At 34.6% G+C, this 17,533-nt stretch overlaps 2 protein-coding genes and 1 non-coding gene across 4 annotated transcripts; 1 reads left to right on the top strand and 2 right to left on the bottom strand.

The window, feature by feature from the left end:
• The first annotated feature begins 278 nt into the window (after window positions 1-278).
• On the top strand, window positions 279-6,920 carry LOC114163110 (ribonuclease TUDOR 1-like). Its single transcript, XM_028047199.2, has 16 exons — window positions 279-473; window positions 731-900; window positions 993-1,067; window positions 1,351-1,464; window positions 1,561-1,665; window positions 2,120-2,326; window positions 2,403-2,615; window positions 2,725-2,832; window positions 3,596-3,766; window positions 3,841-4,038; window positions 4,117-4,719; window positions 4,796-4,984; window positions 5,063-5,140; window positions 5,226-5,420; window positions 6,001-6,378; window positions 6,486-6,920. The coding sequence occupies exons 2-16, from the start codon at window positions 742-744 to the stop codon at window positions 6,672-6,674; spliced, it is 2,982 nt and encodes a 993-aa protein (XP_027903000.1). The 5' UTR covers window positions 279-473; window positions 731-741; the 3' UTR covers window positions 6,675-6,920.
• A 5,226-nt stretch (window positions 6,921-12,146) lies between these two features.
• TRNAS-AGA (transfer RNA serine (anticodon AGA)) lies at window positions 12,147-12,228 on the bottom strand. Its single transcript has one exon. It is a non-coding gene; the product is annotated as a tRNA-Ser (tRNA).
• Window positions 12,229-13,253: 1,025 nt separating this feature from the next.
• On the bottom strand, window positions 13,254-16,445 carry LOC114162999 (calcium-dependent mitochondrial ATP-magnesium/phosphate carrier protein 3-like). 2 transcript variants are annotated; one of them, XR_003599341.2, is made up of 5 exons: window positions 15,867-16,445; window positions 14,109-14,891; window positions 13,881-13,971; window positions 13,405-13,720; window positions 13,254-13,314 (listed from the first exon to the last, which is right to left on the bottom strand). XR_003599341.2 is itself a non-coding variant. In XM_028047035.2 (4 exons), exons 1-4 carry the CDS (start codon window positions 16,228-16,230, stop codon window positions 13,528-13,530), a joined length of 1,431 nt encoding a protein of 476 aa, XP_027902836.1. In that variant the 5' UTR covers window positions 16,231-16,445; the 3' UTR covers window positions 13,254-13,527. The 2 variants fall into 2 exon arrangements, 1 of the variants encoding a protein (XP_027902836.1); XM_028047035.2 differs by having other exon boundaries at window positions 13,254-13,720.
• Between the last annotated feature and the right edge of the window lie 1,088 nt (window positions 16,446-17,533).

The following is a 17,533-nucleotide window of genomic DNA, read 5'->3' as shown; positions in this document are numbered from 1 at the left end:
GAAACTTAAAATTAGAGAAGCTAAAATCAAGGATAATGTGTGATTTTTGTATCTAAAATATATCTATTATCTACAATAAATAAGAATTAATAAATAACAATTAATAAATAGATATTCTTATGTGATTCTTTTAACAGAGGATAGTTATTTACTTATCTATCTGATATTAGTGCAGTTAAAGGGTAGTTTTAGTAATTAGTCGAAAAACAAGGGGCGCACACCTACGCACATATTGCTCGCATTTTCCTCATGATCTTTGAGTATATATATAAGCCAGTTTCTTCTAAACCCACCTTTCTCTCTTACTGTTTTCTCTCTGTTTTAGTCTTCTGGATCCTCCGCCGGAAACTCTAGTATTGCTGGAGTTGTGTTTGACTTTGGATCCAAAATCTCATAGGATTAGTCATTTTCTGATTTGACTTTTGGTTCAGCTCTTTTGGATTTGGTAGATCCAAAGCTTGAACCATTTCAAGGTATCCACTGCACTCTGCTTGATCGGTTGCATTTTCAGTTTAATTGTTGGATCCCTAATCTACTGGTTATTTCGTTATTTCGTGCATTGATTTTCGAAATTGGAAGAAATTAAGAAACCTCTAAGCCAGTGATGAAAGTTTTTTTTTTTTCTTCTGGATCTGATTTTTTTATGCTGAATTAATTTCATCTCTGTTGCTTTGCTTTGAATGTCGCTGAAACTGGTTTTGGTTGTTTTTACGTTTTGTCTTTGTTGTAGATCGTTGGAGAATGGCATCAGCAGCGAGCAGCGCCACGGGATGGTACAGGGGAAGAGTGAAGGCTGTTCCTTCTGGCGATTGTTTGGTCATTGTGGCAATTTCCAGCGCCAAACCTGGTCCTTTGCCTGAAAAGACCATTACTCTGTCTTCTTTGATGGCACCTAGACTGGTATTTTTAGTTATTTCACTTTTATTTACAATTGGTCAAATAGTGTAATGCGTGTTAATTGCTTTAGTTTTATTATTTGCTAATTGTTCTAGGCACGTAGAGATGGTGTGGACGAGCCATTTGCATGGGAAAGCAGGGAATTTCTGAGAAAGCTCTGCATAGGGAAGGTGCGTTCAAATATAGTTTATTCATTCAGTTGCTACCTGGATTTGATCGAGTGTTGTGGTTTTGTCTCCTTCTGGTGAAGGAGAAATTATTAGGATTTTAGGACCATCATGGCACGAACTAATCTTCACATGGCGTTATTAATGCTCTATCATAAACTGAAAAATTGAGTTCGCGTCATGGCGGGATTGATCAAGACAAGTGATGGTCTTGGACTACCTAATAATTTTCCCTGGTGAAGAGTGGTGTGTGCCTTACGTGATTTGATTTTGGAATTTGAAACAGGAGGTGACCTTCAGAGTGGACTACAACGTGCCAGCCATCAATCGAGACTTCGGAACTGTTTTTCTCGGGGACAAAAATGTTGCTGTGTTGGCTGTTTCCCAAGGATGGGTTAAGGTTGAAAACCGTGTCCTTTGTGCTGTAGTATCTCAGTGTACCATGTTGGGAATGTTTTACTGACCCGTCCATGAATTGGTGTTTTTGTGCATGCAGATAAGGGAACAGGGGCAGCAGAAAGGTGAAGCAAGTCCATACTTGGCAGAATTGTTACGCCTGGAAGAACAAGCTAAACAAGAAGGCCTTGGCCGGTGGAGTAAGGTTTGTTTGTTTTGGTTTTCCACTTTAGCACTGAAGATATTTTTTGAAAAAAATTTGTAATTGAGGCATGCATTTGGCACAAAAAATTTGAAAATCAGATGTGCATTCATTGGTGTCCTGGCAACTTGGTTTGCTTGGAAACCAAAATGTGTTGTGCTTTGCATCTTTGATAATGTAAAACAAGTGTTTACTGCTGTCATTATCTTAAAGTTACTTGCTTGTAATTTACTTGTGTATTTTGGAAATGACCACTTGCCTAGTTTGTTTTAAAGGAATGAAAAAACTTGTCCCTTGTATTACAATCTATTTAAAGATATTGGCTTTCTGTAATTTAAATTAATAAGGGATATGATGCTAGAATGGGATCAAAATTGGAGATGTGAATTGACTCTTTCTGTTTAATGTTAAGAAATTCCTCCTATATGAGCAATATATGGCTTTATGGTGATTGCAGGTTCCTGGTGCTGCTGAGGCATCAATCAGAAATCTACCACGTTCAGCCATTGGTGACCCTAGTAACTTGGATGCAATGGGTTTGTTAGCAGCAAACAAGGGATTGCCCATGGAGGCAATTGTTGAGCAGATTCGTGATGGCAGTACTCTCCGAATCTATTTGCTCCCACAATTTCAGTTTGTCCAAGTTTTTGTTGCTGGAATTCAGGTAAGAGTCAAATTCTATTGCTAATTGCTACTATCTTTATCTACACATACAATTAATTGTTTTCCCTTTACCCTAGTCCCCACAAATGGGAAGGAGAGCTGCACCTGAAAGTGTTGTTGAATCAGAATTGGCATCTGATGACACCAATGGTGATGTTTCTGGGGAACCACGTGCTGCACTTACATCTGCACAAAGACTCGCTGTTTCAACCACAGCTACAGAAACTGCTGCTGATCCTTTTGCACATGAGGCTAAATTTTTCACTGAAATGCGTGTATTGAATCGAGATGTAAGTAACATGTTTCTATGACTTACATTACTTTTGCATTTTAAAATTTTTGTTAATCCCAATGGGTACATTTGCATTTTAAAATTCTTGTTAATCCAATGGGATGCAGGTTCGGATTGTATTGGAGGGTGTTGATAAGTTCAGCAATTTAATTGGATCAGTGTATTATCCTGATGGTGAATCCGCAAAGGACCTGGCATTGGAACTTGTAGAAAACGTATGTAATTCCCGTGGGTGGGGTGATATTAGCATTATTTATTTGTTCTAAATTAATCCATGGTGGACATGACTGTGTTTACTGTTCACTGGTTTATTTGAGATTGAAACAAGTTTTTTTTGTTTCCCTTATATTTGTACTTAGTCTTTTCTTGTTGAGGTAAATTATACTTATGATGAGCATGATAAAATATGCATGTTGTGAAAACGGAGTCAACAGAGACATGAAATGAACTCTGTTTGTGTAATTTATCATGAATTCTGTTTGTGTAATTTGCATGCAGGAAGTGAACACTCTTATTTATATAATTGGGAAATACTCTGAACAACAACTACTAAAATTTATTTAATCAAATTGAATTACATATTCTTCCAGTATCTTTAACAATGTATTGAAATTCTAATCTAGTATTTGATTAAATGAATTTGAAAAGGGGAATATTATACTTGGTATCATTACTAGCTTTATTGGCTTGGGGTTGGGGGGACTATAGACTCCACATACTTGTGATTTTATTGCTGTCTTAGTTTTAATGCAATAACATTTCCAGGTTCTATTTTCTGCATGACATTTTGTTGGAGTCTGATTTTTCTAGCTTTTTCTGTTTTGAATTTAGACTTTGCTGAAGTGATTTTCCAGATATTTTTCTAGAGGGGAGATGTATAGAGTGTTTCTTCTTGTTTGTTTTTTTTTTTTTTTTTGTGTTATGAAATATTAGTCATGTACCAAATATCCTTCTCATTTCACATTTTTAATCAAACAGGGTTATGCAAAATATGTTGAATGGAGTGCCAACATGATGGAAGAAGAGGCGAAACGAAAGCTGAAAACTGCAGAGCTACAGGCTAAGAAAAACAGGTTAAGGATGTGGACAAACTATGTACCACCACCTTCCAATTCAAAGGCAATTCATAATCAGAATTTTTCTGGCAAGGTAAAATATTTCTAACATTTATTTATATCGAATGGTTATTCTTTTCACTCAAATAACATTTTAATTTTATACAGGTGGTTGAGGTTGTGAGTGGAGATTGTGTTGTTGTTGCTGATGATTCCATTCCATATGGTAGTCCACTAGCGGAGAGACGAGTTAACCTTTCAAGTATCAGGTGTCCAAAAATGGGCAATCCTCGGCGCGATGAAAAACCAGCTCCCTATGCCCGTGAAGCAAAGGAATTCTTGAGAACACGCCTCATTGGTCGTCAAGTATGAAAATATCTTATGATAACTTCTTTTAATATCATATCTGAATTCAGTTGTAATGGATTGTCGCTATCTTTTCAGGTCAATGTTCAGATGGAATATTCTAGGAAGGTTTCTCCCACAGATGGATCTGTAGTTCCATCAGTCGGTGCTGATTCCAGAGTAATGGATTTTGGATCAGTCTTTTTATTGTCCACTGCAAAGGTTGACAATGAAGATGCTGTGTCGGCTGCTCCATCTGCTGGAAGTCAGCAAAATGGTGTGAATGTTGCAGAATTGGTTGTTGGTCGTGGTTTTGGAACTGTCATTAGACATCGTGACTTTGAAGAGAGATCTAACTATTATGATGCACTTCTTGCTGCTGAATCGCGTGCTACTGCAGGAAGGAAAGGCATCCACTCTGCCAAGGATCCCCCAGTGATGCATATAACAGACTTGACCACGGTACACAAAAATGTTGTTAAGAAAGCCAAAGACTTCTGTCCTTTCCTGAAAAGAAGTGGAAGAGTTCCTGCTGTTGTAGAATACGTGCTCAGTGGTCATCGTTTTAAAGTACTGATTCCTAAAGAAACTTGCAGCATTGCTTTCTCTTTTTCTGGAGTCAGGTGTCCAGGTCGTGATGAACCATATTCTGATGAAGCAATTGCTTTGATGAGGAGAAAAATAATGCAAAGAGATGTTGAGGTAACTCAATTCCCTTCTGAGTTTTGATTCCTGTATGTTGCTTTTGTTTTGTTAAATACTTTTTTACTGTTTGCAGATAGAGGTTGAAACCGTTGATAGAACTGGAACATTTTTGGGATCCTTGTGGGAGTCAAGAATCAATGTGGCAGCTACTCTGCTTGAAGCTGGTCTTGCAAAACTCCAAACATCCTTTGGCACTGATAGAATTCCTGATTTTCATCTTCTGCAGCAAGCTGAACAATCTGCAAAGAGGCAAAAGCTGAAAGTAAGAATGAGTCATATGGTGTTTACGTTAAACACTATTATTTCCTTGTTAACTATTCTAAAGTAAATTGTTTTGCAGATATGGGAGAATTTTGTCGAAGGAGAGGAAGTATCCAATGATTCAGTTATAGAAAACAAACAGCAAGAAGTGCTTAAGGTGCTCAGGAATTAGTATATTTTCACTAATGACCATTTTCATGCTTAAAAATGGTGAATGACTTGTTCTGTTATTACATTGGTAGGTAATTGTTACAGAAGTCTTGGGTGGTGGCAAATTCTATGTCCAGACAGTTGGAGATCAAAAGATCGCATCCATTCAACAACAGCTAGCTGCTTTGAATCTGAAGGATGCTCCTGTGATTGGAGCTTTCAATCCTAAGAAGGGTGACATAGTCCTTTGTTATTTTCATGCTGACAAGTCTTGGTACCGGGCAATGGTAAGTTCTTACCATATTGGTCTAAGCATTGCAATTCTGTAGCAGAAGAAAATGTGACCGTGAAATAGGAGTTTGTGAAAACAATACATAACTTGAGTCTCTTCTGGGTCTCATGACCCAATTTTTTCACAACTTTCTCTTTTATAGTAGATCTTTTGTTCGGGTTCCCATCTTCCCCAATTTTTTATTTTTATTTTTTTTTTATCTATGCTTCTTGACACGCATTTAAGTTGATATTCTTTCAATGCGATGTATTTTTAAAGGGAACTGTTTGTAATTTGCTTCTCGGTTTTAAAGCGAACCGTTAGATTTGCAAGTTAAGAATATATTAGTATAAAGCGGTTTCACCTAGGGACATCAGTTTTTCTTGTTCACAATCTCCCACAATTCAATTAAAAATCATGTAGTCGTATATTTTATCTTATGACCTACACATGTTCATTACCACTTTCTACAATGTCCTGTAATTTTACAGAAGTTGATGAATTGCTAAATAGTCCGTAGATACTCACCCAATTTGTCTCTTCCTTAAGTGTCTGTTATGTTTTCTATATTGATTATTCATAATTGAATTTTGTAGGTTGTGAACACCCCTCGAGGACCAGTTGAATCCCCCACCGACATGTTTGAAGTATTTTACATTGATTATGGAAATCAAGAAGCAGTAGCCTACAGTCAGCTACGGCCTGTTGATCCATCTGTGTCTGCTGCACCTGGTCTTGCTCAACTGTGCAGCCTTGCTTACATCAAGATTCCAAACTTGGAAGAGGATTTTGGGCAAGAAGCAGCTGAATATTTGAGTGAACTGACTTTAAACAGTGGAAAAGAGTTCAGGGCCAAAGTTGAGGAAAAAGACACCTCGGGAGGAAAAGTTAAAGGGCAGGGAACTGGGACAATTCTTGCCGTAACTCTTGTTGCTGTGGATGCTGAGATCAGCGTTAATGCTGCCATGCTACAGGTAATATTGCTGCTACTACTCATTCTTACTTTATGTGCTTTCAAAGTCCACCATATTCATAGAGGAAAAATTATCTAACAATATATGTTTTTGTCTGAAATTTCCAGGAAGGGCTTGCTAGGACTGAAAAAAGAAACAGGTGGGACAGAAAAGAACGACAATCAGCCATTGATAATTTGGAGAATTTTCAGGAAGAAGCAAAGAGCAGCAGACGTGGGATGTGGCAGTATGGAGACATTCAGTCAGACGAGGAGGACACTGCTCCTCCTCCTAGAAAGGGTGGTGGTCGGAGATGAGTGTAGCAGTAAGAGGAGGAGCTAAATTATGTAATGTAGACATCTTCACCTTCACAGAACAGGATTGAAGTTATAGGTTTGGACAATTTTTATTTATTTATTTTTTAAGTTAGAGAGAAAAAAACAAAAAACAAAATGTCCTGCGGATTCGTTGTAAGTTTTGTTTTGAATTTTGCCTTTAGGTTAATGGGACAATTGTTTTCTTTAGACAACTTAATAAGAAGTTTCTCTGTTTTAGTTTAACAATGTTATAATAGAGATAAACTGCATGTTTAACATAATTACCATGTTTATGCAAATTAATTATATTAATAATAGATTTTATATCAGGATGGGTTATCAAGTTGGAGGTCTATTTTCAAATTATCATACCTTTATATGGATGTAATAGATTTATGTTATTTGTCCAACACAATCAAATCTTTAAACTGGATAAAACTTAAAATAAGAAAATAAGAGTATCCTTTTCAAACATTTGATAATTTTATATCTTTATACTTAATAAACATGGATTCAATTTGGAATGTTCAATGACATTAACTTACTTTTTTTATGTAGCAGATGATGTGTTAAGTCATCTCTCCATTTTTGGACATGTGTCCTTAAAAATAAATTTAAAAAATTTAAGGTTTAATCATGCCTTTAGTCCCCATTTTGGAATCAAAATCTCAAAATAGTATCTAAATTTTTAAAAGTCTTAAATTGGTCCCTTTTTTTGTTAAAACGTCTCACGTTTGCCCTTTCTGTTAAGTCAAGGTTGACGGCGTTAGAGGGAGTGTCACAGTGTCACGTGTCAATTCTTCGATTTTTTGAATTTTTTATTTTATTTTTTTGAATTTTTTTTATTATTTTATTTTTTTGAATTTTTTTTAAAAAATCAAAAAAATTGTCACGTGTCAAGCTATCATTGTGCCACGTGGCAGTGACAGTGACACGTGTCAGTATTACGCCAGGTGTCATTTCTTTAGTCTCAATTTAGTCCCTTTATTTTAATTTGTCTCAATTTAGTCCCAATTTTTGTAAAAATTAGCAATTTTGTCCCTCTCCAAATTGAAATCAAATTTAATTTCTATATAAATGTACACAAATATTTCCATCAAAATTGAAATTTCAAGTAAATATTTTTAACCAAATTAAGTTCATTTAATTGATATTTTACATTGAACTTTATTTAAAATGGTTTAAAAGTTGTTAATAGAAAAAAATGTTAATAGAAAAAAATTCATAAATTAACTAGTTCATGTAACAATAAAACACATAAATTTAAAATTTGAAAACAATTTTAAGTAAAGTTGAATGTGAAACATAATTTTAAATAAACTTAGCTATGTTAAAAATATATAATAAAAAATCAATTTGAATAAAAATATCAAATTTAACAAAAATATTTGTATAACATTTATATAAAATTAATTTTTGTTTCAATTTGAAGAGGGACAAAATTGCTAATTTTTACAAAAATTGGGACTAAATTGAGACAAATTATAATAAAGGGACCAAATTGAGACTAAGGGAATGACACCTAGTATAATACTGACGTGTCATTGTCATTGTCACGTCACTGCCACGTGGCACAATGACAGCTTGACACGTGGCAATTTTTTTGATTTTATTAAAAAAATTCAAAAAAATAAAATAAAAATAATTCAAAAATAATTCAAAAAATCGAGGAACTAACACGTGGCACTCCCTCTAACGGCGTCAACCTTGACTTAACGGAAAGGGCAAACGTGAGACGTTTTAACAAAAAAGGCGACCAATTTGAGACTTTTAAAAATTTGGGTACCATTTTGAGATTTTGACTCCAAAATGGGGACTAAAGGCATAATTAAACCAAAATTTAATTGCTGGATAAGAAAATTAAAAGAGATTTATCAACTTCAAAGAACTTGTTCAATAAAAAGTGGAAATCATATATTTAGATAAAAAAAAGTATTTTTTATAAAAACAAATCTTTTAATGTTGACTATTTTATATTAATGAAGATATAACGGAAGACATCCGAAATTTAAAATAAAAAAAAGGTTTAAATACTCTTTTTTATTCAGTTTTGTCTCTCTTTATGTGTTTAATTTTATTTTTTTTCAAAATTATGTTCAATTTTTTTTTTCGTTACCGTCATTTAAATTTATAACAATTGAGTATAGAGGTTAATATGGTTCACATTATCCTTATCATCTATTTCATGACCCTTTATCATTATTGCTACTATTGTTGTCGCCATCACCACAAAACTAAAACCACTACTACTACCTTACAACCACCACTACAGCCATCACCACACTAAACTATCACTACCACCAAATTAAACCTACAATCACCACAACCACCCCTACAACCATCGTCACCACACTAAAATCACCACCATCACTACCAACCCACCACTACACTAAAATCACATTCACCACGATCACACTAAAACTCCTACATCTATGAGTGTTGTTGGTGGGTTTAGTACAATGGTGGTGAGTGTGATGTTAGTGTGGTAGTGGGGTGGTAATGATGATTGTGATTTTAGTGAGGTGGTAGTGGTTGTAGGGGTGTGGTTGTGTTGGTGGTTGTATGGTGATTGTGGTGGTGGTGATAGTGATTGTTGGGTGGTTTTAGCTTGGTGGCGACGATGCCGGTGGTGGGTGTGGTGAAGGGTTATGAAACGGAGGGTGAGAGTGATGAAGAAGTGGATGGTGATGGTAATAATGAAGTAGAGATTGAGGGTAATGAAGTGGAGGGTAAAATTAAATTGAACAAAATTAACAAATAAGGACTTATTTGAACAAAATATAAATAGTCATAATTAAAACAGTCCACGTATCAGTGTCATGTCAACTTGTACACTCTGTCGTTATTAATTTAAATGGTGTCAACGAAAATGACGAGATTAACATAATTTAGCAAAAGAAAGACCAAATTAAACGCTAAGAAAAAAAAGAGAGAAATCAAATTGAACAAACTTAACCAAAATCTATTTAAGCTTAAAATAAAATAGTTATTAAATATTACATTTAAAAATTATAAGAAAATGAATGAAAATTCTCAGTATTTTTTTATTTGTGCTCTCTATTTATTTGGTACATGAAGTATTAAAAGATAAAAATTGAAAGAGATGATGTACAAAAGTCAGAGTTATATGTCTTATATGAATAAGAAATAGTTTTGTTTAAAATAATTTTATATTAAGATAATGTACAATAGTTATGTCTATCGCATGATATAAATATATATATATATATATATATATATATATATATATATATATATATATATATGATAGATTATTTTACAGGATTAAATATGTTTTTAGTCCCTTAAATTTTAGTGAAAATTGGAATTAGTCCCTCTTCAAATATTTAGTCTAATTTAGTCTCCCAACTTTAGATATGTGTGAATTTAGTCCTTTTAACCAAATTTTGTTAAGTTTATTTGACGTTTCAAATACGTTTCATGATAGTTTTTAGTTAACGTTGAAGCGGAAATGTGTCAAACGGTGTTAACAACTCAAATATTATTTGTAAAAGTGTTTGAAATATCAAATAAATTTAACAAAATTTGGTTAAAATGACTAAATCCAAACATTTATAAAGTTGGAGGATTAAATTGGACTAAACTTTTGAAGAATGACTAATTTCAATTTTCACCCAAAATTAAAGGACTAAAAACATATTTAACTATATTTTATATTAAGATGTCATATGTTAATTTTAGTAATGGAAAATAATTTTCTTACCGTGGTTAGCTTGGTTACAGGTGTAAAGGTATCAAAGAAATTCAAGCTGAGTAGATCCCTTACAATAGTTATGACTTTATATCCATCCATAGTTTTATCCATCTTTTGTTTAATCTATCCAGTATTGAGGTAAAAACTTTAAGATTAGCAACATTACAAGGCTTGTCACATAATTTTGTAAAAGGAGAGATATTGTCAAGGAATGGTGTAAAGAATACAGTTTATCAAGTATACAACATGAACAACATAACAACAAAATTGTTGAGTAAGATTAGATTGAAAAAGCAAGTTACGGATAACATTAGAAAAAGCAAGTTATGGATAACATAAGAGATATGTATATTTGATCTTACTAGGGGTCTAAATGCAAGTGGTAAGGTTTGGATAATTGTCCACCAGGATCCTACAGCTGGATTCCAACTTCTTTGTCATTCTAATGGGTGGAGCTTCACTTGCAAAGACTATCTAATACTTAAGTCAGTAGGGGAATTTGTATCTATTGTATAAAACAGGGTTTAGTATAAGTATATATTGAGGTGTCCTTTGGTTTAATAAAATGTTCTTATTTATAGTGACATTACCTGTTATGCCAAATGGCAATTTCCTTACTGTGATATTTTGATAGGGCGTGATGTTTTACTGGACATACGGAACGGTTACAATCGTACTACCGAGATTAGCAGGTATGGGAGAGTTCTGGCCAATAGGGTGCGCTGGATCGTAGTGGGCTACATCCTCTATTGGATCAAATAAGTACAATAGTTGAAAGAACAATGCAAGAAGTTATTGTGACAAACACACATGAGGTTAGGCATGAAGTTCTCAAGTTCATCCCAAATAACTCTATGTTTGTTTAAAAACAAGGTTTCCTTGCTTGAGAGAGGAAGCGTCCATTTGAAGTTTGAATATGTGAAGGTCTTCCTAAAAATATCAAGATTTGAGGTCGCTCCATATCTCCTCTCTACCTTGTCCATGCATACTATCATATGGGCACAAACACAAAATACATAACCAAAGATACTACCATATTTATGTAATGATGCCAAGCAAGGTAGATGGATCATTTTCATACAATCCCTAAACTCCACTTTGTTCTCTGCACTAAGGGTTGTAACCATTGTTCTACTCCAAAAATGATAATTGTTAGCATCAAAAACAGGGGAAACTAAACTAGTTGCAAGATTCTCACCGGAATGGATGTACAAAAAGTTATTGCACAATGGGATGTAGATTACATCCTCCATGATGAGCAAGAAAAGAGAAGGGAAAGCAACAGAAAACAAAGAAAGTAAAAGATAATATATATATATTATTAGCTTGCTTCTTAATGCGAGAGATAAAACATTAACGTTATTTGACTTCATTCCATAGATAAAATGTGACATAATTACCTCCCGACATGTCAAAGCAAGTTGAAAAAGGAGTTCAATGTACAAGCTGTTTTCTCTTTTCTGAAATGTCAACATAACATTATTTTTCGGTGTGATCAAGCATAAATTTGTGTGAATGAATCTTGGGTTGTCAATCATTATTCAAACTCTGTTTATAGGCAAACAACAATGAAGTTTTGCTAAAGTTGGAAATTGTGAATCAGTAAGAAGAGAAAGTTGGTTTTGCGAAGAAAAATAAAATGTAAGACTTGAAAAAGAACCAAAGGAGATTAAAAGTATGTTTCGTTTATAATATATTTTATTTTCCTGAAATTTTTAAAATTAAAACACAGAAAAAGAGAATTATCTAAGTAAAAGCGTGAACGGCAGGATTCGAACCTGCGCGGGCAGAGCCCACATGATTTCTAGTCATGCCCGATAACCACTCCGGCACGTCCACTTTATATCTGTTTTTAGCATTCTTTCATATAACTATTAAGTTTATTTCATTTTAAGTATTCCATACCATGGTTATTTATCTTTCAAAATAAATGCTTAATTGAAAAAGAAAATGTTCACATATAATAAATAACATTTGTTGGTAAAATAAGAATTTTTTTTTTCAGAAGATTAAACGTCATGACTGGAAATAACAAAAATTAGTTGTAACAATATAGTTTAGGTATAGTTAGTGTAAAAGGGGAAAGGATCAAAACAAATTTATTCAAATAATATTTTCGTAACACAAATCACAATTATTACACAGGAATAGGGTTCCACAGAATCATCTTTCTTATTTTAATATTAAAATTAAGATTTAATACTAAAGTTTCAGCTTTCAAAGAATCAACTTTTCGGTTGCGTGAAAATGAACTACAGAGAAAGAAAATAGTCAGTGAAAAAGAGGCGACAAGTTTTATTTTTATATTGTATTGTTAAAATAATTAAAATTGGTAATTTTGTAACAATTAATTAAGCTCGTAAATAAATAACAATATGCTTAAATATAAGATACGTATATAGCACTCATTGGTACATAATAGATAGACTCGTTTAATAAATTAGTTTAAGTTAAAATGAAGGTATTGTTGGATAAATAATTTAATTTAAACATTTGGATAGTCTGAACTGATTGCTATGTTATGAATGGTGATAATTTCTGTTGTGTTTCTTCGTCCACACATACTTTATGTACCTTTGAATATTTGGCTCAAACAGCTGTAAATTCTAAATTTCCAGAAGATGAGCTCGTGACAGAAGAACGCATCGTAGAATATTGTTTTATACAGTATTTCGCATGCTTGTGTTACCAAAAGCTTTCAGCCATCAGATGGCGTTGTTTTCCAACCATCTCTCTAGGCATGAGTTATGGCAAGGTATTTTTCCATCTTAGAATAATATAGCATTAATTCTCGATCAGACGTAGTTCACATAAACAAGGAGAAAAACTTTCTCAGCTTCTGACAACAAAATCCTGTTTTAAGGTATCCTCAGAATGAATGATTTTCTAATATAGCTTCTTATCGTCATCATCAGCGATTCATGACTTACAAAAAAAATGTCATCAGTACAATTGCATCAGCAACACATTATACTCAAACCATGAGATATGGTATACTGAGTAAATAAATTTTACCTGCAATGTGAATTTTCACGACTCTGGAAGTACGTTGTGCCTAGGGCTAAGCTGAATTCTCGATACTTAAAAACGTGCTTTTTTGTTGCCTGGAAACGTATTGTGATGGTACCCGTACATACTCTAGTCCAGACCTAGATTCTTCTTCATACTTTCATAGACCACATAAGTAATGCTTACAGCCGGCACAACTTTGAGGAGATTCGGAAAGAGTCCCTTGTAGAAACCTACAAAGCCTTCAAGCTGAAAAGTTCTCCGAAAGGCATCAAACATCCCCTTGTACGCATCGGAAGCGTTAGAAGGTTGTGCCTGCAGTCTGAGAAAGATGGTAATGTAAGATTGTCAATAAAGAACATCCTAAGAAAAAAAAAAAATAACAACTTTAAAGAATGCGACTAATACGATGCTTCACCCAAATCAATTCTTTTGGGGAAGGAGAACAAAGAAACAGTAATACTGACAAGTGAAAAAAATACCTTGTTCGAATAACCTGCAGTGGATAGACACAAGTAGCTCCAACAGTCCCAGAAATTGTCCCACATCCTAGTTGTACTAGAGGACCAGGTTCTATGAAGGAGAAAAAAGAGTAAAAGGTCTCACTCCAAAGAGAAAAACTTTCAAGAGTTAATCTATCGTAAACAAAATTGAAGCTGTTTATAAAATCAGCCAATTCAGGAGATTTTGTGGCTGCAGTAATAACATACCACTGTCCTTAAGAATATATCTCTTGGACATATCTTTCAAGGTATCATAAGCAGTGAGATCAATGGCTGCATAGGGAATCATGCCAAGCAGTGATGGAACAAGTCCTCTGTAGAAAGCTCGAGGTCCCTCTTGAACCCATATATTCATTGTAAGGGTTCCCAGCTTTGGAACCTTTCCACCTTCAGAGGGACAAGTCTGTAACCTAGTTTTAATGAGATCCATTGGATAGATAGCAGCCTGTGCAACTGCACCAGCCATACCACCTGCAAAAAGCCTCCCAGCAGTACCAATATCTGACTTGCCGCCTTGAGCCTCTCCAATTACCTTTTTCAGCATTTCAAAAGCATAAAATTTGATTGCACTTTCTGGTGCTACCTTCACAATATTCAATCCATTACCCCGGAAAAATCCTAACAGACCATCTTGCTTCAGTATCTTCTTCACTGCTGGCATGATAGAAGCATGTGCAGTTTGAACTTGTAAAACCACCTTCAGACGATCAAGAGGAGCAGTTGCTGTACGAGAAATGCTTCCTGCTACTCCACCAGCTAGAAAGTATTTGCTCCTGTTCGCATGCTTGCTGATGCCTTCAGGAATCACAGCTTGCTCCCCAATGTCAACAAGGCACACCCTCTCCCAATGATGATATATATTTTCAATAGTTGCTTCATGAGGGTAAAGTAGAAGAAAATCTCTCCATTCTTCGAAAGTGATAATTCCATTGTTATCCTTATCAACATGGTCCACAAAGCGAGCAAGCTCCTCGTCATCCATTTCAATCCCTGCAGGATTGAAGCTGCACAAGCTTATTATAAATGCTATTAGGGAGAAACAGATAACACTGAAAAAGCTTCCGCAAAAGGCATAAAGAACATTAAAAAACCATCTTCAAAATCCACTAGAAGTGCACAGATTAGAGCAGATTATGGCACACCAAAAACTAAGCAAGCACAGAAGTAACAAACACATTACAGAATCCATCATAAGAAACTGAACCAGCCTTCCCATGTTTCAAGCATCATGCAGATCCAAAGAATGAACGCAGACTAAAAGTATACATGACAAAGTTAAAAAGACACATCTCAAGTCGCTCTAACTCTAACATTCTTCAAGCATAAAATGTCCGTCAAAAAAGTAAGCAAACCTCTTTCCAATTACAGAATCAATAAATCTGTTTCCTACTAAAAACAGCCTTACCTCAGAAAAAACGTTATCAGCCAGCCAAAACATCAAATGCCAATGTCTTACCTCAACTCTATTTCGCTGTGTTCCAAATTTGATTTCAAATTACCTTAATTTTGTCAGATAAGTTACAGTAAAATTAAATTTGAATAGTAAAATTTAGTATAAAAACTCTCAACTAAACAGAAAGGCAACATTTTCTCTATCTTTATTCATGTTTGCTTTCATGAACAAGCTTGATTGATTCTAACAAACATAAACTAAACACGTTTAGTTTTTGCAAAATTCTTATTGGACACAACTAATCACTATTTGGGGGTAAAAGTCTGTGTAAACAATTCCATGAAAAAGAAAATAAAAAAAAATAGTTTTTGTTAAAAGTAAAATCAATCAACTATAGTTATCAGCTTTTAATGAAACTTATTTATTATAAAATTTGAATACGTAAATTGAATTCACTCTACTTTTTAGTTTCAATTTTTTAATCCTACACTGAAGAGTAAGTTAGCCAATATAAAAAGAAGTTTCATTTGAGGAGCAGAAAAGTCTTCGGAAACCTAAATAAAAAGCACTACCAGCTTTAAGAAGGGCTTCGTAGAGCTCTTCAGGGATAATGTTGCCGTCGTGTTCAACATCAATGGCTTGGAAGATGCGGTAAAGCTCCAACTCCTTGTCGTCCATGTAGCGGCGGAACTCGTGGTACTCCACTCTGCCATCGCTGTTGGCGTCGCAAACGTCGCAGAGCTCCCTGGCGTACTTGTACTCCGGCGGAATCTGCAGCGCCGACAAACCGGCCTCTATCTGAGCGACGTCCAGGTAACCGTTGTTGGCGGCGTCGAAGAAATTGAATAGGCTCCTAATACGAACCTCCCTCTCCTCCTTCGTCTCCCCCAACGCCACGAGGAGGTGATCCATCGAAACGACACCGTCTCTGCTCATACGAGCATTCCAATTCCAGATCTGAGCCTCCGCGGTGGTTGGTCCGAGACGTAGTGTAGCAAATACGGGAAAGAGGGGAGACACAAGTCAAAGTTGGTTGAACTGAAACAGTGGAGATCGAGAAACCTGCAAGTAAGTGGGACTTTTTTTATTCCACCTTTTTAGTTCAGATATTTTATTATTTTACCCTATAATCATGAGTTTTATTTTATGGTGTTTAACACGAGGATCGAAAAGGAAAGGAGAAAAAGGGAATTTAATTGGATATTCTTCTCTCCAACATTCTGGAGTGACAAACTTTTAATTTTGTATATACTATAGTCGGTGTCCATAAGCTTTTCGTTCAGTGCTGGCTAATTTTATCCAAAACAAATTGTTACTAAGATAAGATTCCCGTTGCTTCAAATTGCTAGATGACAATTGGAAAGACCCTATGGGGGCAACAATTACTTGTCATCTTACCTACCCAATTGGCCACAATTCAATTCTTAATGGGACAATCTTATGAAATAAGCTTTGTATGAGCCTTACGACTCACTCTTAAGCTCTTAGTAGACTAGCTACCTATATAAAATTTAGTTAGCTATATTGTAAACCTATTCATACTATAAATACAAACATACTTCTAACTTTTACCTTGTCTTCTATCTCAGTTGTAGAACCTCTTTAATTTTGGACTTTACGTGTTCTTAATCCTTTTAATTTTGAGATTTAATGGGTTCTTATTCCTTGACTTTCTCTCTATTATTTTAAAATTAGATTTTTCTCGTTGTACTATATGTACCGACTGATACAGTCGAACGAAATTGGATATAATAACCAAACAATTAAGGAGAAAATTGATCGGTAAACACTAAAATCAGTTAAACACATAATTAGTCTAAACTAGTCAGTAAACAAAATGGATTTGGACTGTAATTAGGTCGTTTCTAATCAAAAGTCCATGGAAAAACTATAAATACATATCAAAAGTATGGTTGTTGGAACATTCATCACGCATTTATTACAACATTAACTGCTTAAACCAATCGAGCTTGAACTAACTTTAGCATTAGAGTATCTTTAGCAAGTATCCACCTATTGGTTGATAACTAGATTACCCGAACAAATAGGAGACAACATTAGAGTGAGCACACCAGGAAATTGTTTAAGTGGATGTTTGACCCTACACTAGAAACATCAAAGTTTATTTGCCTAATGATGTAGTAAAATGGTTTAACTCTTAATTTTGTCCATATTTGAAAAATAACAATGCCAACATGATCTTAGCTATAATTAGGCCGACATGGTGTTAGTTGTAGTG

This window comes from Vigna unguiculata, chromosome 9, assembly GCF_037176805.1.
Source record: "Vigna unguiculata cultivar grain cowpea cultivar isolate G323 ecotype 2 chromosome 9, ASM3717680v1, whole genome shotgun sequence".
NCBI lineage: Eukaryota > Viridiplantae > Streptophyta > Magnoliopsida > Fabales > Fabaceae > Vigna > Vigna unguiculata.
The sequence above is the reverse complement of the archived record's forward strand: the minus strand, read 5'-3'. Positions and strand labels throughout refer to the sequence as shown.